The sequence below is a fragment of the Mustela nigripes genome, chromosome 1 (assembly GCF_022355385.1).
Source record: "Mustela nigripes isolate SB6536 chromosome 1, MUSNIG.SB6536, whole genome shotgun sequence".
Classification (NCBI taxonomy): Eukaryota; Metazoa; Chordata; class Mammalia; order Carnivora; family Mustelidae; genus Mustela; species Mustela nigripes.
This window is the reverse complement of record NC_081557.1, coordinates 181,947,949-181,967,592: the sequence shown is the minus strand read 5'-3', so window position 1 is coordinate 181,967,592 and position 19,644 is coordinate 181,947,949. Positions and strand designations below refer to the sequence as shown.

Sequence of the window (19,644 nt, the reverse complement as noted above, 5' to 3'; positions counted from 1 at the left end):
ATTAACTCCCCTTCCAGTTATCACTCTGATTAATTCTGAGAGCCCTAGGGAACCATATCACATATTCTCCAAGGCAAAGGCCTCAGGTTTTCAGATTCTAGTAGACATGCCTGCAGTCGCTCAGCAGCTGTGGCAGAATTGACCCTCACAAGTTTGTGGTCTTCTGAGAAGAACAGTCCTCCAGTAGAACTCCTCTGGTGTTCCCTTGATGGCCTTGGGGAGTATCGCTACCCCACCTTATCCCCATACCACAAGTAGAATGGGGATATAATTTTTCTTAAGAATTTCCCAAAGAGTTGAAGGTAATGGATACGTAACTCAGAAAGTACCTTACAACTGTGATTAGAGACCTGAAGATGGCTTCTTGTGACTCTGTGTTGCCAGCATTAAGGGACAATATAACTCCCGACTCATAGGAAGCCCCAGATATTCATACCTCAGGGGTCACTGAGGAGAAATGTTCTCTTCTGTCCAAACTGATTAGTAGAATGTCTGAGATGATCTAGCGGCTTTATAGGTAGCCTCTTCAATCCTCACAACAACCCTATCATAATGATAATTACTACTACCATCATAATAATCCTTTTTACAGATGAGGAAAATAAGATCCAGAGAGGTTAAAAGTCATCTTCCTCAAGATCACAAATCCAGGATTTGAAAAGTGTCTGACTCCCTCACTTCAGGGATCTAGAGACAACTAAAACTCTGATGGTGATCAGAGCACTAACTTCAAACACTCGACTTAATGAAATTCTGACAGCTTCTTGAGTAAAGAAGACAGGAGGGAACCTTGCCACGAGGAAGAAGTCAGGTGAGAGAAAGCAGCAACCATATTCTGAAGGTTAGGAGGAACAGCTGACTCTGAAATGGCACCTCCCATTGCAGACCTCCAAGTTACAGCAGTGTTAAAGTTGATGCTCTCTGAGTCAAGAGGAAAAGACATTCTTCCAGCCGCACAACTGCCCCACCTCCCCCACCTTGAGACAGGAATCCCAGCAGATCCTAATACTGCACCCCCAGTATCATGTGCAGTAGGAAGGAAAAGAAAGAGACATATTATTTCCACTATCCTTTAAAAAGCTTCCTTTTGGGTGCCTGGGTGGCTCAGTAGGTTAAGCCTCTGCCTTCAGCTCAGGTCATGATCTCAGGGTCCTGAGATCGAGTCCCACATCGGGCTCTCTGCTTGGCAGGGAGCCTGCTTCCTCCTCTCTCTCTCTGCCTGCCTCTTTGCCTACTTGTGATCTCTCTCTGTCAAATAAACAAATAAAATCTTAAAATTTAAAAAAAAAAAAAAGCTTCCTTCCCATTCTAAAGAAAGCCCGGTTTTACAGGTAAGCATACCATATTGTTAAGCCATGATTAAGCCATGATTCGTCTGATGGCTTTTGGCTTCGTGGCTTGGGCTACGAAGGTAAGTACATATATGACCCTTGAACAGTATGGGTTTGAACTGTGTGGGTTCACTTATATGTGGACCTTTCTCAATAAATACAATACAGCACTGTCAATGTATTTACTCTTCCTTATGATTTTCCTAATGTTTTCTTTTCTCTAGCTTATTTTATAGTAAGAATACAGTATATAATACACATAACATACAAAATACATGATAATTGACTGTTTGTTATTCGTAAGGCTTCTGGTCAACAGTAGGTTATTAGTAACTAAATTTTGGGCAGGGGTCAAAAGTTATATGTGGATTTTAAACTGCATGGGGACTTGGTGCCCCTAACCCTCACTGTGCTCAAGGGTCAACATGCATATATATGTGTGTGTGTGTGCGAGCATGTATTTGTGTGTGTATACACACACAGTCAGAAATAAAGCAATAAGGTCAAGGTAAATTACTTGTCAGTGAGACAAGCAAGAATGTAAGTCTTACTCCTTAAAATACAGATGGCAATTTGCAGTTGCATTTCCTCTACATAATTAAATTCATGGCAGATGGTACAATTCTTTGCATTGTCATGTAGATTTTACAACTACTCTAAAAAATAACAATTTTAATGGCACATTACTTCATTTTATCTGCTATCCCAAATTACTTGATGCCATTGCTTCAAGATTCTACAAGCTCAACGACAATTATAGTGACACTTCCTGTAAAATTTATGAAGTATATGCTCAAGTTGTAGTCTAAGCTGAGAAAATGGAATGGCTTTAAGAGACTTTACTGCAGAAATCTCTATCCTAGCAACCATCTCTAAAGAGATGGATACCGGCCTAAGATAGCACACTTCTTCCTCAGTCAGGGTGTAAACACGATTCTTAAAGATGTACAAATATAGCTGAATCAGGTATCTTAGCTCTGCCCTCTAGGCATAACTAAACTTGACTTCATAATCCTAAATGCTCAGACTAATTGCCAGGGAGCACCTTTTCAATAACAAAACTTCCAGACTTGCAGAACCATCACCAGCCAAGCAGCCGCCCTCCTGTCTAAAGAACATTGTCCGTATGATAATAGAATTTGCTTTACCTAAACAACCTCTCCCAGGAAGTTCAACTTTCCTGAACTTTCCATATTCTGACCCAATCCAAGTTAGTGCTTTTGTTCATACATGATCTCCAGTCATCCTTTCATTGGTCAAGCTTATTAACAAGTGGCAAATGGACAAAATCATATTTGCTGAGGGATTCTTAATCCATTCCCTGTACCTTTCCTTAAAAATCAATCACTTCTAATAAGTACACAATTATTTCATCGATCCTTTCTAAATATTTTCAAGTCTACTTTTTTGTAACTACCACAATCATGTTTACCTTGATTCATCTTCTTTTTGGCCATCCTGATTCTGTTGTTTACCTATAACCATCACAGGTGTCAGAAAGAATTTTAACCTAAGCCAAGACCACCTATCTCCAACATATCTCTTCCAAAGCTGTGGTTCTGAGGCTCAAAGAAAGGCCCTGGGAATTTGATGATTATATTCAGAGTCTTTGAACTTTTCCACCTTCTGCTATCATAACCAACAAGCCTAAGTCTCACCCTATTCCCCTACACCGGGGTTCTCCTAACAGTCAGTACATACTGCGCAGATTTGTACAACTTTCCATTCATATAGACACAGACCACTTTGAGGAAGAAAAGAATTAAGTAAAACACTTCAGTTTCTCCTCCCAAAGGACTGTGGGTGTAATAGTTTGACTTACTCCTGACCCTCATGGCTGATTCTAAGATGTGATAACTGACTCTAATTCCCCAACTGTGTGAAGATGTTGGCCTATTTTCTCCCTGGTTCTCATTCCTGAATTTCTCTTGTAACCTAACATCATGACTCACTGTTTTGGCTGAGTTTTCCATGCTAATTGGCAAGTCAGATCTCCTAGCCTCCCACAGAAAACATCCTGATATCCACAGTTTACCCACATAGCTCTCTAGTCATATCATCAGCTGAAGCTGAACCTAAGCTGACACATTTCTCAAGTTTCCAGAAATGACTGGAACACTTGCTTTCTGATTTCTGCTTGCTTGGGAACTGAACTGCTTCCCAACTTGAGGAAGTTGTGTATATTTTTAAAAATCTTCTAATTGCAAATTTGTTTGCATGAAGCCTCATCTTACTCTGTTTTTCCCCATATAAACTCTTCATCTGGATCCATTCCTCAGGGATGATGTTGGTGATATGTCCAGAAGAGAGTGTAGACAGCATCCCATGTGAAAGCGTGAATGAGTTTCATACTCCGAGGCTCCTTTGTTTCCACATATCATCCTGAGAAGGATTTGCTTAGGTAACAAGGTGGAGATGCTTTTCTTTGGAAGATTTTTCAGAGGTTTTCTTGTAAGAAAAACAATGTGTGTGAGGAAAGAGCCCAGCTTTCTGAGGAGTGCAGACCACAGGTGTCTAATGAGCAAGCAATGACAAGGGAAGAGGCAGCTGCTAGATGTTCTGGCTCCCCGAGGGGGCAGGGACAGACCATTGGCCTCATTCCCTTAAGGGGGCAGTGAAGCATGACTTTTTGAGAGATGGGAAATGAGGAGCCTGGGTGGGCAGGGTGTGTGTTAGTATTTAGAGGAATGATTTCAGAATGAGGCAAGAAGTGTTCTAGACCTGCTTGAGGGATTACAGAGCAAATGGTAGAGGATTGATTGTGTTGTTTTGTTTGTTTCTCTCAGAAGTGAGGCTGTGAGCCTGTGCATTGGATACCCTTTAATGTTTTTCAGAAGACAAAAATAAAGCCAGAACTACATAGAATTACAGAATTACAATGTTTAATAGTAATGCACATTTTTGAGTATGTGACAGGGCTGTCTTTCAGTTTTTGCTGTGCAGCAAATCACTCTAAAACTTAGTGATGTTATAAAACGAGCAATTATTTAGCTCACAGTTCCATGAATTGTCAGCTTGGGGTGGGCTCAGAGAGGAAGTTTTGGCACAGCGGGACTCACATATCCGTTTGTAGTAAGCAGCTGGCCAGGCTAGGCAATCGTGTTGGCTGGCCATTAAAATAGGTGGAAGGAGAGGGAGGGAGCACCTGGGACACATGTCTCCTCTTGATGAGAAAAACTGAAAAGTCACATTGCTTCTCCCATCAAGAGAATAAAGTCTATTTCTCTATTCCCTGCATCTGGGCTGGCCTTATAGCTTACTTTTGCCAGTATAATATACAGGAGGTAAAGTCATTTCTGAGCCTAGGCCTCAAGAGGCAGTTCGTTTCTGTCCCTCTTTTTCAGCACTCTATCAGTTACCAATGAAACATTGATGAAATATAATTGAAATGTGAATTGCTTTCTGGATGGGAATGTGTGGGTCAAAGCTGGCTGTTTCGGGTACAGCATCAAACTTACAAAATATTGTGTTACTTCAATAACTTAGCCAAAGTCAATATCACACTTTTGCCCAACATCCATGAAGAGTATTTATTTCTTGAGAAATGACAAGTATTTAGGTTGGTATCCTTTTTGCTTTGACTATCACAGGCTTATTGTTCTCCTTTACTAAGACAGTACAGATTCCTTATGGAGGTGGCTATTACTGTGTGACTTGTAATCAAACAGGCTTTGAACTATGGGCATATGGAACTTCTACCCTAACTGAAGAAATTCACAGAGAGCACTCCTCTAAGATCCTAAGGAAAAGTTTGAATCTTGTTACCAGGCATACAAGACAGGATGGAAAACTCAGAACCTGGCAAAAATCAACAGCCAAAGAAGAGATTTCTGGGGTTGTTCATGACCTCAGAGACAGACAAACCATGGATAATGTCCAGGATAGATAGTGACTAAGAGAATTCCCATGGCTTCCCATCCCAAATGGAAGGCAACCACACAGATCAATTGGGAGAAGTGACAGCAAGATGCTTGACAAAGGAGAAACAAGCCAGGTCCAAATGGAATATATTTATAGCCAAGGATGTCTGAATCATTTTGATATTCCCACACAGAGATGAAGTAGGAAAAGATGAGTGTCCAGAAGTCCATCAGGAGCAGGACAAAGGAGAGAATTCCAATTCTAGAAGATGCAGTGGACTTTGAGAGCTAGCATTAATGCCATGGCTTCTGAAGTCAGACCCAACAAACAAGAACCTAATGGTGGAAATAATCAGGTTCTCCAATTATAACCAGCAAACATCCCACCGACAATTGACTTTCAAACTCTACACCTTCCTGTCCACCTGAACCTCATTTTATAGACGACATCAACTAATTTGACTTCAGTAGGATGAGACATATCACAAACTAGAGAGATAGTTACCTCTGGCAATTCACAAAACTGGCCATGGATAGGCAATTAAAGGGCTACTTCCTTGGTAGTGTTCTGCTTCTTGAAATGAGTGTTGTTTATACAGGTATTTAGTTTTTGAAAATTCATCAAGCTATACTTAGATATGTACACTATTTGTATGTATTATACATCAATTAACAATTTAAAATTTAAAAATAAAAGACTGCCGACTAAATTCTTCTAACATTGATGTTTGGACTTTGCTTTGGCTGTGTTGAGAAGAAACATGTAGTCAGAGGTTGTAACCATGAGATGTTTTCCAGAGAAATGAATTCTCCTTTTCACATTACCATTACCTGTAGTCACAACCTTTGGGATGAAAGAAGGAATCACACAGACACTCATGGATGAGCCTGGCGAGATCACTGGGTGCAGTGACACTAACCGGAGAAGAAGACATGAGTTCCTGTTAGATTGTGAGTAGGAAGACTGTGGGATCAAAATCTATATGGACTTCCACATTACAGAGGGTGACACAGATTTTACTAGGGTGGGACCAGAAATATTCCACACCATTTATTGTGAGAAGAGCAGTCAAAGAGACAAGATCATTACATTTTTGGAAGGTGTATTAGAAACACCCTATTCTGTTGTGTCTCTTTACTTTTATATTATTTCCACACTCACACAGGACTCTTCACTTCTGGCACATCTGGTCACCAAATGCATGGAAGTTTTCCCCCACAACAAGTAATTCTCTGTGACATCAGCTGTGTGTCCTACAATTGAACTCATATCCAACACTATCTACCAAAAATAACGTCAGATCCCGGAGGCTAAGGGCTCAGTCTCACAAGTCCGCCCACCTCCAAATTCCGAGGCCAGTTGAAAATCTAGATTACCATATGTGCTTTTGACAGATTGGGTCTAGATTAGGAGCTCCAAAAACTCCCTGCTTGGACTTTAGACACCAGTCACAAGTCCAGGCTTTTACCTGTCTTTCTGACTGACACATCATTGATGGAAGTTCCCTCCACTGCAACCCTGGTTAATTTGCTAGAGTACTTCACAGAACTCAGAGACACATTTCACTAGATTGTTGGTTTATTATAAAAGAATCTAACTCAGGAACAGCTAGATGGAAGATACACATACGGCAAGGTCTGGGGAAAGGGTGTGGCGCTCCCATGATCTCTCACAACATGCCACTTTCCCCAAATCACCATGCGTTTACCAACCCAGAAGCTCTCCAAACCCCATTTACTAACAGAAGCTCTCCAAACCCCATCCTTTTTATTGGAGTTTAATGGAATTTTAAGGGGCTTTTAATGGAGGCTTGTTTATAGAGGCATCATTGGCCATTATTGATTGGTTCAAACTCCAGACCCACTCCCCTCCCTGGAGATCAAGGATAGAAAGAAAAATTCCAACCCTTTAATCTCATGGTTGGTTAATAGGCAACCTTAGTCCAAAAGGTTACTCATTAACATAACAAAAGGTAATTTTATGGCTCTCATCACTTAAGAAATTCCAAGGGTTTATAGAGCTCTGTGCCAGAAAGGAGGACAAAGTCCAAATACATATTTCTTAAATTAATCGCAGTATCCAGACAGTATCCACACAGTATCCTGTGTGGCTCAGTTGGTTAAGCATCTGCCTTGGGCTCAGGGACTCAGGTATGATCCCAGGGTACTGAGACCCAGTTCCCTATATGGCTCCGGCTCATCGGGGAGTCTGCTCCTCTCTCCCCCTTTGCTGGCTGCTCCCACTACTTGTGCTCTCTCTCTCTCTCACACACACATAAATAAACAGAATCTTAAAAAAAAAAAATCAAATCAAATCAGTCAATCAATCACAATATCGCAAAACGTCTTTGCGGGTAAATGTCATGTTCTATCCATCCTCAAGAGAACTGGACTTTGTTTCTTTGACTGAGACAGCATACCATTTTGGTTGGCTTGGATATATTCAAGCAGAGTGAGAGGACAGAAGAGATTGAAATGAAGAAATGAATGGGCAGAGGGAAATTGGAAATGGTGAAGTCTTTTAAGTTTAGTTTTGATCTACCACTTAACCCAGCTGACCTTAGAAATTCTTGGTTGATATGTGAAACAATCATAATAATCTGTGTGGGACAGTGAGAAAAGTATGTTCTGAGACACACAAGCCAGGGTCTGAAACCTAGCTATGCTAATTACTGGCTGAGATAAGATAGCCTAGATGGTACTTCAGTTCTTGCTTGTCAGAGCTGATGTTGGATGTTTACACCTACTCTAGTTCAGCTGTCCCCTCTCATTGGCTAATGCCTGTGTTGACCCAGTGTCAAATATTTTGAATATCACTTCGGCATCTCTGAGTTTCATTTTCCTCATGGCAGCTAGTGATACCTTGTTTACTAGTCACTATAAAGAATACATGAGGGGGCACCTGGGTGGCTCAGTGGGTTAAGGCCTCTGCCTTTCGCTCGGGTCATGATCTCAGGGTCCTGGGATCGAGCCCCGCATCGGGCTCTCTGCTTACCGGGGAGCCTGCTTCCCCCTCTCTCTCTGTCTGCCTCTGTGCCTACTTGTGATCTCTGTCTGTCAAATAAATAAACAAAATCTTAAAAAAAAAAAAAGAATACATGAGATAATACAATGCTTCTCAAACTTTAATGTTTATTAATGAGATCCCTTCTCATACCTGGAGATCTTATTAAAATGAAGATTTTGATTCAGTAAGTCTGGGGTGGGGTCTGAGATTCTGCCTTTCTAACAAGTTTCCTGCTGATCCAAAGACTTCACTTTAAGTAGCTAGGAGACATTGAGGAAGATATGTGTTGTGAGCGCTGGCTATTGTGTACCTGTACTCTTGAAACAAATAACACATTATATGTCAATTAAAAATAAATCAATTAATTAATATAAATAAATTGGGGGAAAATAAAGGCACTGCTGGTAAGCAATAAATAAATAAATAAATAGCCAGGAGATAATGTTTGTAAAGCATCTGATACATAATAGATGATCAGAAATTATTGCTAGTCATTATTCCCAGTGATCACGATCATCAAACTCATACATCTGAATGGCTTCTACTTATAGTTAATTGCCATACAACACAACAATGATAATATAAGTTATTTAAATTTATCCAAGCTAATGTTTATAATGAATTTGGCTCAATTTCAGCAATAGGCTTTGTCCATATGTGTTTATTCTTTATATTACACGAATCATTTATTCACAATTTTAGAAACTAGAGAGAATGACCATGAAAACCTCTTGAATTTATGACATTATTTTTTATTTTTCCCTCCATTTTAGTAGATAAAGGAGAGACTATAATTTATTAAATGATAAGAAGTGTTCTTAGCATTACCTAATCAGAAATATTATTGCCAACAGTAATACTTGTTATCCTCATTCAGTAACAAAATATTACACCTAATAATGATACCAATTATGATGTGTATAGAAAAGAAAAAAATGGGAGGGATATGCAGCAAATTACCTGAAAATGGTGTTTTCTTAGGAAATCACAGTCTAATATCGGGAATTATTTCCTCCATTTTTTTCTCTTTCCATGTGATATAGTTTTATACCCTTAAACTTGCCATAATTCCATGTTTGACATTTGTAATTAAAAAATTAAAGGAAAAGCAATTATTACTTTTAGTCCTTGGATATGCTTGACTTTCTGGAGTCCTAACATTTTTTTGTAAAATAGACAAAATTTTCTTGAGAATAAAGTACTTCCTCTTACTGCCAAGCATTTTTACAGAGCAGTGAAGAACATGGTGAGATCAGCTTTTCCTAACGCTTACTTAGTTCTTGGGAGTAAATTGGGCATTCGAGTATATACTTTTAAGTTGTGCTGAGAGTCCATCTCCTCTAGGTCATGAATGCTTTGGTTTAAGAGTTGAATGAATTAATACACTTCCATGAGTAGAACTTACTCAGGATAGACACACTTGTAGACAATGCAAGGATTGTATTTTTGATATTTTTTCTCCTCAAGGGACATTAAAAACCATAAAACCAATCAAAATGGAAATGTGCTGTTTGCTATTTGAGATGACACCAAATTATAGACTCTTTAGCCCAGGATGGGATTTTTAGGCATCATCTTGTCCAAATCTCATTTTTAGGTAAAGGAATAGAAGCCTTTGGGGGTTAAATGAATCTGATCTGTAGTAATGCTGTTAGAAAGAGAGCCCCTGGAGAATAATGAATTGGTTTAAATTAAACTTCTGTGGGCAGATCTCAGCATTTTTTTCCTTGGTGTATAAAATGATTTCCAATACAAATTTTAAAATTATTTTGAGTTTCAGAGTGCTAGAGGTGAAGATTACATTTGCTATGTAATCTTCTGAGTCCTCTGGGATAAAACAGTGAGGATCCCTCCCAAACGTCAGAATAGTAAATGACTTTTCCTTAAAAAACCATAAAACTCATCATTTTAGTAACTGTTTTTACAGTTTTAAAGTTCCTGTCTATTCCTGGGTGCACAAACCTCACAATGTGCCGATATGCAGTTTAGATCTGAAGAGTGTAAGAAGACATTTGGCTGTAAAGGAGGGTTACAGAAGGTAGAAATCACAGCTTAGGATCAAAAGTTATTTCTCCATTTTAGATTTTCAATTAAAAACTTCTAGAATTAGAACCTTCTAGAAGAAAAATTCCCTTCAGATCAGATATGTAGGGCTTCCAGTACCCAAACTCCATGTTCACACAGATAGGGAATGTGTAAATTATTCAATGTTAATCCTGTAGAATTTGATCCAGAATGCCTGACTTCTTAGTTAATGCTCTCTGGGTGGTAATTCCTACAAGATAGAAATGATCAAAAGCAAATTTAATGTTGAAAACAGTTATGGTTCCTGAATTTGGATGAGAAAATAGATTCATGTGTATTGAAAACAGGAAGGAATGCCGTTGTGGTGCAGGTAAAAGTCAAAGGAGTTGTGTGTCAGAGTTCTCCTGGGGCGTCTCCACTTGTCAACACCTGGGGTTGTCTTTTAAAGATCACCATGTCTTTGGGCCTGGTGTATAGTGATAACTGGACTTTGGTCCCTAACAGCTGCATTTCCGATTTATCTCATCCATCCTTTCATCCTCTTTAAAAAGGAGATTTATGCCCCCTCTCCCCCCCCCCCCGCCAATTGTTTGCCTGATATATCCTCTTTTTGGCAGAATTTTTCAAAGGATGGTTTGTTCCAGTCCTTAGGAAAAAGCAGAACTATGATAATTTAATGGATCTAAATCATTTGTTGTTTAGCCCCTTGTTATCCATAACCGGAATTTTTTAAAAGTATACACACACATACACACAGTAATGACAGAGAACTCAGGAAAAATGTATAGAATTACCTAAGTTCTTAAAACAGCAGTTCTATTGAAAAAAAATGGAGAAAAAATTCAAATTTAACCATTATATCAGGAGTATAAATGTTTCCAGAATTTTATGAACGGATATTCAGTTTTGCAAAATGATGACAAATTGTCTGTTCTCTATGTCAGTTTTCATCCAGATGAGATTTCATCAAATAGCAAAGTCAGCTATACTCATGGTTGTTATGATAATTTGAATCCAGGAGGGAAAAAAAACAACACTACTTTTTTTTATGAAGTAGAAGGCCCAAATTAAACACTAAGCTTTATTGCCAACAAACCAGGATAGGAGACAGTAAAGCACAAGCCATATTCCCCTTCTAGTTTGATATCCAGTCAGCTGAAGCTCTTGGCACAACCATCTCTGTCCTTCAAGTAGTATTACAGGTGATGTCCTTCAGTTATAATAAAAATACACTCTTTGACTCTCTCATGGAAACAGTAAGGACCAAAGTGTGGCAAGAGGCTGGGGCCTCCCCATTGAAGGGCTCTAAACGGCCATCAAATGTCCCTAATCCCAAGAACGCTCTCACTGAAGAGACAGAATCTAGTTTGAAGAACTCCCAAAGAAACTCTACTTTCATGAGACTAACATTGTCAGACTGGCTTTATCATATTTCTTAGAAGCTTTGAAAGTAAGTTCCTCAACTGTAGTATTTGCATTATGGTCTTCATTCAGTGAAGACACCCATGATGTAGAATCTGGGATGTTGGGAAACGGAGTTGGTGGCAGAGAGGGAGAGGGGGCAGGCCTGGCATGGGGCCAGAAAACAAGCTCGTGGAAGCACTTTGCTGGGCTTCCCCAGGACACTTGTGGCTGGCCCACAAGGTGCACCTGAGGTCCAGGTAGCCTTCTTACTAGGAGACACATTTGTCTCATCCTTCCAAGCAGACTGGATTTGCCCTTTCCCAAGCCCAAAGCTTGGAAACCTCCATCTCTTAGATTCTTAAATACACTTGATATTATCTCTGGATAAAAGAAGAAACATTGTGTGTGACTTTTTTTTCCAAACTCAACTCACAAGGACCTTGTCTTCCTTCTCTAGTCTCATTTCCTCCTTCTTTACTCCTTTCCCTAAGACACTGGTACCTGCAAGCCATGTGAAATTAACTTTAGATCAATCACTTTAGACACTAGTCTTCAAGTTTTATGAACATATTTTTCAACTCATTTCCTTGTTTCTTTCTTGAAGGTAAAGCACTAAACAAAATGCTCTCTTGTGAATAGTAAAAATAGTTTGGTCAGCAAATAGCAATTTTTCCTTCCAGTTGATACTGAGTGGCTTAAATATACATGAGAAGCAATGCAGTGCCTTATGGACCAGCCACATCTTTGTTTCATGGTAGTGTTCGATAGAGTATGGCTTCCCTTTCACCATTTGGGTGGTGGAAAGTGGAGGTAACAAGATCTGCCTTTGTGTTTATGGACTCGGTCTTCTCTAGCATTTCATGAAGTAAATAAAAATCATATCTTATTTCATTTTCCATTCACTAGCATCATCATCCCCACTGTCCACCTCATAGTTTTTAACGGAAATAACCTTCCTGCATAACCCTCGGTAGACTCTGAAACAAACTTCTATGCTTTCTCTACATTCTTTAATTTACGTGGTTGTCAAATGAAGAGATGCCTGGCTTGAGACAAGATTGGACACACTTTGGGAACACTGGAAAACTTTAATGATAGCAATTACATTGTGCATTTGTGTAGCACTCTGTAATTGTAAAAGAAGTTACAGCAATGGAAGAGCTTAAGTAGATGTAGAGATTCTAGCCTGTAAGTATGACTTTATCACCTTATTGCTGTTTGTTGATATGTCTTCTTGCTCTTTTGATATCACATTAAAATAGCATAGTCTTGTGAAACATTAAGTAATTATTTTTCTCACATGGAAAGAAACTAAGAGGGTAAGTGTCATTTTGTGTTATTTAAAAATACTTGTTAAAAGAAATGTTCAAAAGACTTTAGGAGACCTTGCAACAGTGGTATTTTCATATTAGGTGTTTAATAACTCAGATTAAGGACAGGTTGTTTGCTTCCTAGTTTTGTTTATATTTTTATTTTTTTTTCTTTTTTTAGGTTAAGGGTCTATGCAATTTACATGGCATTATGGAATATTTTTTCTTTTGAAAAAAAATTTTTTTTTTTTTTTTTAAGATTTTATTTATTTATTTGTCAGAGAGAGAGCGCGAGCGAAAGCGAGCACAGGCAGACAGAGTGGAAGGCAGAGTCAGAGGGAGAAGCAGGCTCCCTGCGGAGCAAGGAGCCCGATGTGGGACTCGATCCCAGGACGCTGGGATCATGACCTGAGCCGAAGGCAGCTGCTTAACCAACTGAGCCACCCAGGCGTCCCAGAAAAAAAAAAAATTTTTTAATTTAATTTTCTCTTTTTCAGTGCTCCAAGATTCATTGTTTACATATAACACCCAGTGCTCCATACAATACGTGCTCTCCTTAATACCCACCACCAGCCCCACCCAATCCAATCCCCCTCCCCCATCCCCTCCAAAACACCCAGTTTGTTTCTCAGAGTACAGAAGGGCATAAAGAAAAATATAATGAATGTTCATGACTTCACCACCCAGGATTGATACTTACTAACATTTTGTCATAAAAAAGATAATGTTGAAGTTCCCAGTGTAAATCACTGACTTCACAAAGTCTTTGTGTCAGAAGTGGAATCACAGAGGTGGGATCCTCCTTAACTCACGTTGTGGAGTCTGTTTTCCTGTGGTGCAATGCCTTGTGAGGAGAGCTAGAATCAGTCACCCAGGCAAACTCTGACCCACTCCGGCCTCTCCAGCATATCGCTAACTTGCTATTTGCTGTTTACTCAAGCTTGCCATGACTACCTGAAGAATGAATGCTTTGACATAAACAAATGGTACAAATAACCATTAGTGATTACTACTGGGTGCTTCATCAGCCATGATTTCATTCCTGGACTGGCACAAATTTCTTTATCATTTTGGAGATGTTTGCCACTGCTGATAATTACATAGACTATTTTCTCGTATGGTGAGAAAAATATACATAATTCCTATTCTTTTGTGCCAGTGAAACAAGATAGGGACTATAAATATAATTTCCCCTCTAAGTTAAGAAAAAAACAAAAAACAAAAAATAAAAAAAACATTCAGCAACTTCTTTTTTTTTTTTTTTTTTTTTTCTTTTTAAGGTACTGGGCTTATTTCTTAATTTCTTTGAAGGATGAGTATTTAAATGTTAACCTGGGTGCTAGCTCTCTCAGGGAAAGAAATAGGAAGATGAAACAGAGGAACATTCCTAGAAATGAGTGTGTGACCTACGTGGTCCTTACAGTAAATTATACTAATTCTACATTTATGTTTATGTGTTGTGGTCCTATTAAGCTGAGATAACTTTTCCATTAAGTGGGCAGGTTGATTTCCTGTAGTACCCCCAATTGCTTGAAGAGGTGTATTGTTTTCTTGTGTTTCCATTACAACATGTAGACTAAGAGGGAATCCTCTGTGGTATTTTCACATAGGTTATGAATCTTTTATCTGGCAGTTGTATTTGTATCTGAGGGGTGAATATTAATAGCGTCCTGGCAGCAGAGTGACTTTCTTAAAAAAAGGGGTTTCCCTATGTATGGGTGGATTAACCTTTCAAAATATATGTTTCTACTTAAACCACTCAGTTACTGTTTGATTCAAAGAGTCATAACGACAACCTCGCCACATCTCTGTTAGACCTTGTAGTATGCTTACCTAGATCTGAGAGGGACTTTCAGTAGAGACCATGGTGAGTAACATAACGCGGTGTGCCTTTACTTTCATTTCGCTTGCTTACCAGGGTTTGCTGTATCTTCATTTCTTTTTTAAATGCTTAAAGTTTTCATATTAAAATGGCATGTGTGATTGATGATAAGTTTTGCAATGGCAGTTAAGATATGGTTTCGTGTATTCCAGGTGGAAAGTTAGGTGGAACTTCTGAAATGTAATAATGTCAGATGTTCTCCTTTAAAATCTTCATAGCTTTTACCAGTTAGCCTCTTTGTCCACATCACAGAACCAAGCTTTTGAAATGACACATTGAACTCTATGAATGTTATCCTATATCCTTTATTATTTCTAGCAATTCTGTAGCGAGTAACTAAATTTAAGTACTTATATGAATAATTTAACTATGCCTTGTCCTTTTTGTCTATTATAGGGGCTAACAATCTTGACTGAGGAATAATCAGTGTAGGGAGTCAGGCGGCGTGTGTCACTGTAATCTTCATGGTACAATGTAATCATGTTGATGGATGGCATAATAAAGCTCTCAAAATGTGTACTTCTAAATATAAAGTCACTGGTCTGTTCTATTCAAATAGTCAAATGTTGCCAAGGAAATAGAAAAATAAACTTCCTTGGGCATACTTCAGGTGTAAGCAATCAAACTGACATCCAAGGGAAGTTCATTTTAAAAGTCAGGGGCAAACAAAGGTAGACTGAATGCCTATGATCATAGGGACCATGTTTCATTAACCAAGCAGCATTAAACTTCTGGCTTGACCACGACATTTCTTGCTATGAAATGCTAAGGGACTTCATTCTTAGGAATCACAGGTCATGCCCTGTTGCAGAAACTCCAAAAGCTCTCTTTTAAACAGTACAGCGTCCACAAGCCTATCCCTCGTAGCATAGGGCTTGCACAGGACCTTAACAATACGTGTGAGAAGCAAGTATTTGTAGGATGGGTTGTTGTGAACTCACTATTTTCAGATGTGTTCCCCTCACTTTTTTGAGGCAATTTTTAAAAATCAGAATTGTAATGTATTTTTAAAGACCAGGAAACATATCTTCTCATTTCCCATTTCCTCTTCATTCTCTGTCTCTCTTTCTCTCTCTGTCTCTCCGTCATCCTCTCCGCTTGCTTCTCCTCTCTCTCTCTCCACTGTCTTCATTTTAATTAGTATATTATCGGCTTCCAGTACCCCTTTTCCAATGAAATTCGTGGCCACTGTACCATTTTCCAATTTAAATGTGGTAGATGACACGTGAATGAGGAAGAAATCATAGTTTTTGAACATGGGAAATTTAATATTAAGCTCAGTCCCTCCTGTTAACGGAATGTGAAGCACATAGGCACTGAAGGAATAATACAGGAACTACATAAGAGAGATAGGCATCCCTATGCCTAGTCAGTCAAGGTCCCTGGCCCTGGACCGTCAGACTCTACTGGGGTTAGGCCTCTTTATTAGGTCAGTGGGGGTCAGGGTCGGGAGGAAAGCAAAGATGCTTACTAAGTTCTCTGTCAGCCGAATATTCCTGCTGAGGATAAAACCTTAGACCTCGTTTTAATTAACTTTCAAAAAGTGCTCTTTTATGCTCTATTTTTTAACGCTTTAAAAACTATCAGTTTTTAAACCTAGTGTCCTCATTCAGATTAGATCATGAGGATCCCTCAGAGGAAAACCTGTGAGTCACAGTTGTTCTCCCATCTATTTGGAGTTGGGAGTGTTTTGACTTTTCAAATATTGTTTTCATGAAGGATGAAAGACTTGGAGTAAAAGAAACGTACTTTATACACATATGTCCTCAAGTCTCAAGAAAGATGCAAAAATTAAAAATGACTTTCTACTGAAATTGCACAGAGCGCTAGTAAAAAACTCCTTTTATTTGAAAACACAGCCAAGATTCAATATCGTCACGGTTTTAAAATTAAAACAACATATGGATGAAAATTATTCTAGTGGCCACAAAGCACAGTTTCAACAAATGGATCCTTGGATTGATCTAAGAAAGTAGAAAACTTGGATGGCCGAGAAATAGTCACAGTGGGGCAGTTGGTACACAGTTAATAGATCATCATGGTAAGTAATCAAAGTTAATTATTCTATGCTTTTGTATAAATTCTGTGAGAAGAAACATATTAGGCAGCATAATTCATAAAATACTTTTGAAGGCAAATTATCCCTTTAACAGTTTTAAATTATATCTTAAATTACAAATATGGTGAAATGTTTCCTTTTGATGTGAATGAATATTGATAAACAGAACATGTTATGTTTTGATGACTCTAAAATAGATTGTATGCTTACAGGTTATATCACTTTAATAGATCTACTTTAATAGATCGCCATATTTGCTTTTTCTCCTTCAACTTTAGAGAATGTATCATCAATTTTCACAAATTCTTTCCTAGAAGAAGGCATTCAAAAGTTTTCTGGGAAGATAACTTACATTTTTTGAATTACAAAAGGCAAAACAGCTGGGGATACTGAATTAAGCCAAAAAGAAAGGTGTTCCACCTAAACAAAAGAAAAATGCGTGTGCTTCCCTTTTGAATTTTTCTTTTAGAGAGGAACATAAAATACTGGCACAGTATGAAAACTGTTACATTTGAATTATCATTGAAAAAATGAGCAGAAAGAACTTCAACTTTAAGGTGTTTAATGTAGACAGATTTCATCCTACCTAAATATGTGTCAAAAAAATAAGATGACTTTCTCATTAGAGATTGTCTTGCTGCTCGTCTAAAAACAAGAAAGAGGGCACCTAGGTGGTTCAGTTGGTTGAGTGACTGCCTTCGGCTTGGGTCAGGATTGAGTCCCACATAGGGTTCTCTGCTTGACAGGGAGTCTTCTCCTCCCGCTGACCTCTCTCCTCTCATGCTCTCTCTCTTTCATTCTCTCTCTCTCTCTCTCAAATAAATAAATAAATAAAATCTTTAAAAAAAATAAGAAAGAAATATCAAAAAACATAAACATTAACAGTAAGATAAGAATAAGGTGAAGACTATATAATTAGTGTGAGAGGATCTTAAATTCCACAGGTAAAAACCTAAGCACGCATTCTGTAGCTTAACTCCAGGGTTCAGGGATTAAGTCATCTCAACTTTGGATTACCAACAGAATTCCTTTACTAAAATCCCAGAGCTGAGCTCAACAATTATTAATTAATTCTTATTATAATTAAAGTCTTTCACTTATTTTTGCTAAGGTCATCTTGAGACAGTGTACTTATTTAAGTATGTTTGTTAATCTGGAGATAATCACCTGTTAAAATTCCAAGGTTATTTCTTTGTGGTCACTGATATTTAGACTTACTGCAATCATTTGATTTTTTAATATATTTTTAACTGAAGTAAAATTAACAGTGTTATATAGATTCAGATGTACAATATAATGATTCAACATTTCTATACATAACTCAGTGCTCATCGCTGTAAGTGTACTCTTAATCCCTTTTATTTTACAATTGCTTGCTTTTAATAATAACAATATTTTGAAATAGAGTCTCTTATATGGCTTCTATTGTTTAAAAATTTGATGTCGGTCAGAATACATTCACTTAAAGCATATTTTTCTTACAGCAAACAACACATCCTTATTCTCACATTTTCATGATTATCAGCAGAACAATCAACATCCACAAATAATAACATACATACTAGCATTCATGTTCCATAAAAATCACTTTCTCTGTAGGCTTACAGCGAGTTTTAGACATTAAACAAGATTTAAATTCCGCCATTTTTATTTAGGGTATACTAAATAGTGCATCTGATCATTACTATAGAACCGAATAGACAACTCTAGGCAAATGTGCTTATAATTAGAAAGCACTAATTACATTTAATGTAATTAAATTAATTACACTAATCACATTAAATGTTAATTTAATGTGATTAACATCTAACAATTAGATTATCTATCTAATTGTTATCTATCTAACATCTATCTAACATCTATCAATCTATCTAACATCTAACAATTACATTAACATTATTAATTACATTAAAATGTTAATTTAATTAACATCTAACAATTAAATGTTAATTTAATGTAATTAACATCTAATTCATTGTGCCAATGAATTAAAAATGCTTTCAATTCCAATCTCTTATTTAATCCTTATGTTCTTCCCTTTGAAGATAGGAAGTATTATCCTACTTCACAGATGAGGGTATATTGGGGCTCAGAGCTTAAATAATTTGCCAGAAGTCCCAAAGCTTGTTTGACACTAAATCCAATCCTCTCTACGATATACATGTTAAGAAAGGTGAATTCAGGGACGCCCGGGTGGCTCAGTGGGTTAAGCCGCTGGCTTCGGCTCAGATCATGATCCCAGGGTCCTGGGATGGAGCCCTGCGTCGGGCTTCTTGCTCAGCAGGGAGCTGCTTCTCTCTCCGCCTCTGCCTGCCTCTCTGCCTGCTTGTGTGCTGTCTCTCTCTCTCTTCCTCTCTGACAAATAAATAAATAAATAAAATCTTTAAAAAAAAAAAAGAAAGAAAGAAAGGTGAATTCATCATTTGGGAATTCAGTGAAGTTCTTCAGTAGAAATTCACATGCCTGGGTGGCTCAGTCGTTAAGTATCTGCCTGCAGCTCAGGTCATGATCCCAGGGTTCTGGGATTGAGCCCCACATCAGGCTCCCTGCTCAGCAGGAAGCCTGCTTCTTTCTTTCCCACTCCCCCTGCTTGTGTTCCCTCTCTAGCTGTGTCTCCTTCTATCAAATAAATAAATAAAATCTTAAAAAAAAAAAATCCACATTCCAAGAATAGTTCCCAAAGCTAAGCTGGATAAAGACCCAGAGTAAACATATGCTTATCTTGCTGCAGAATGAGGGACTATTATATGGAAAACAAAATCCTCT

General features: G+C 38.2%; 1 protein-coding gene across 1 annotated transcript in view; it reads left to right on the top strand.

Annotated features, from left to right (window-relative positions):
• Window positions 1-1,366: 1,366 nt before the first annotated feature.
• TNIP3 (TNFAIP3 interacting protein 3) overlaps window positions 1,367-19,644 on the top strand; it is a 113,374-nt gene continuing 95,096 nt past the window's right edge. The window contains exon 1 of the mRNA XM_059417201.1: window positions 1,367-1,411. Within this exon, the coding sequence (XP_059273184.1) occupies window positions 1,367-1,411 (45 nt within the window). The remainder of the gene's footprint in view (window positions 1,412-19,644) is intronic.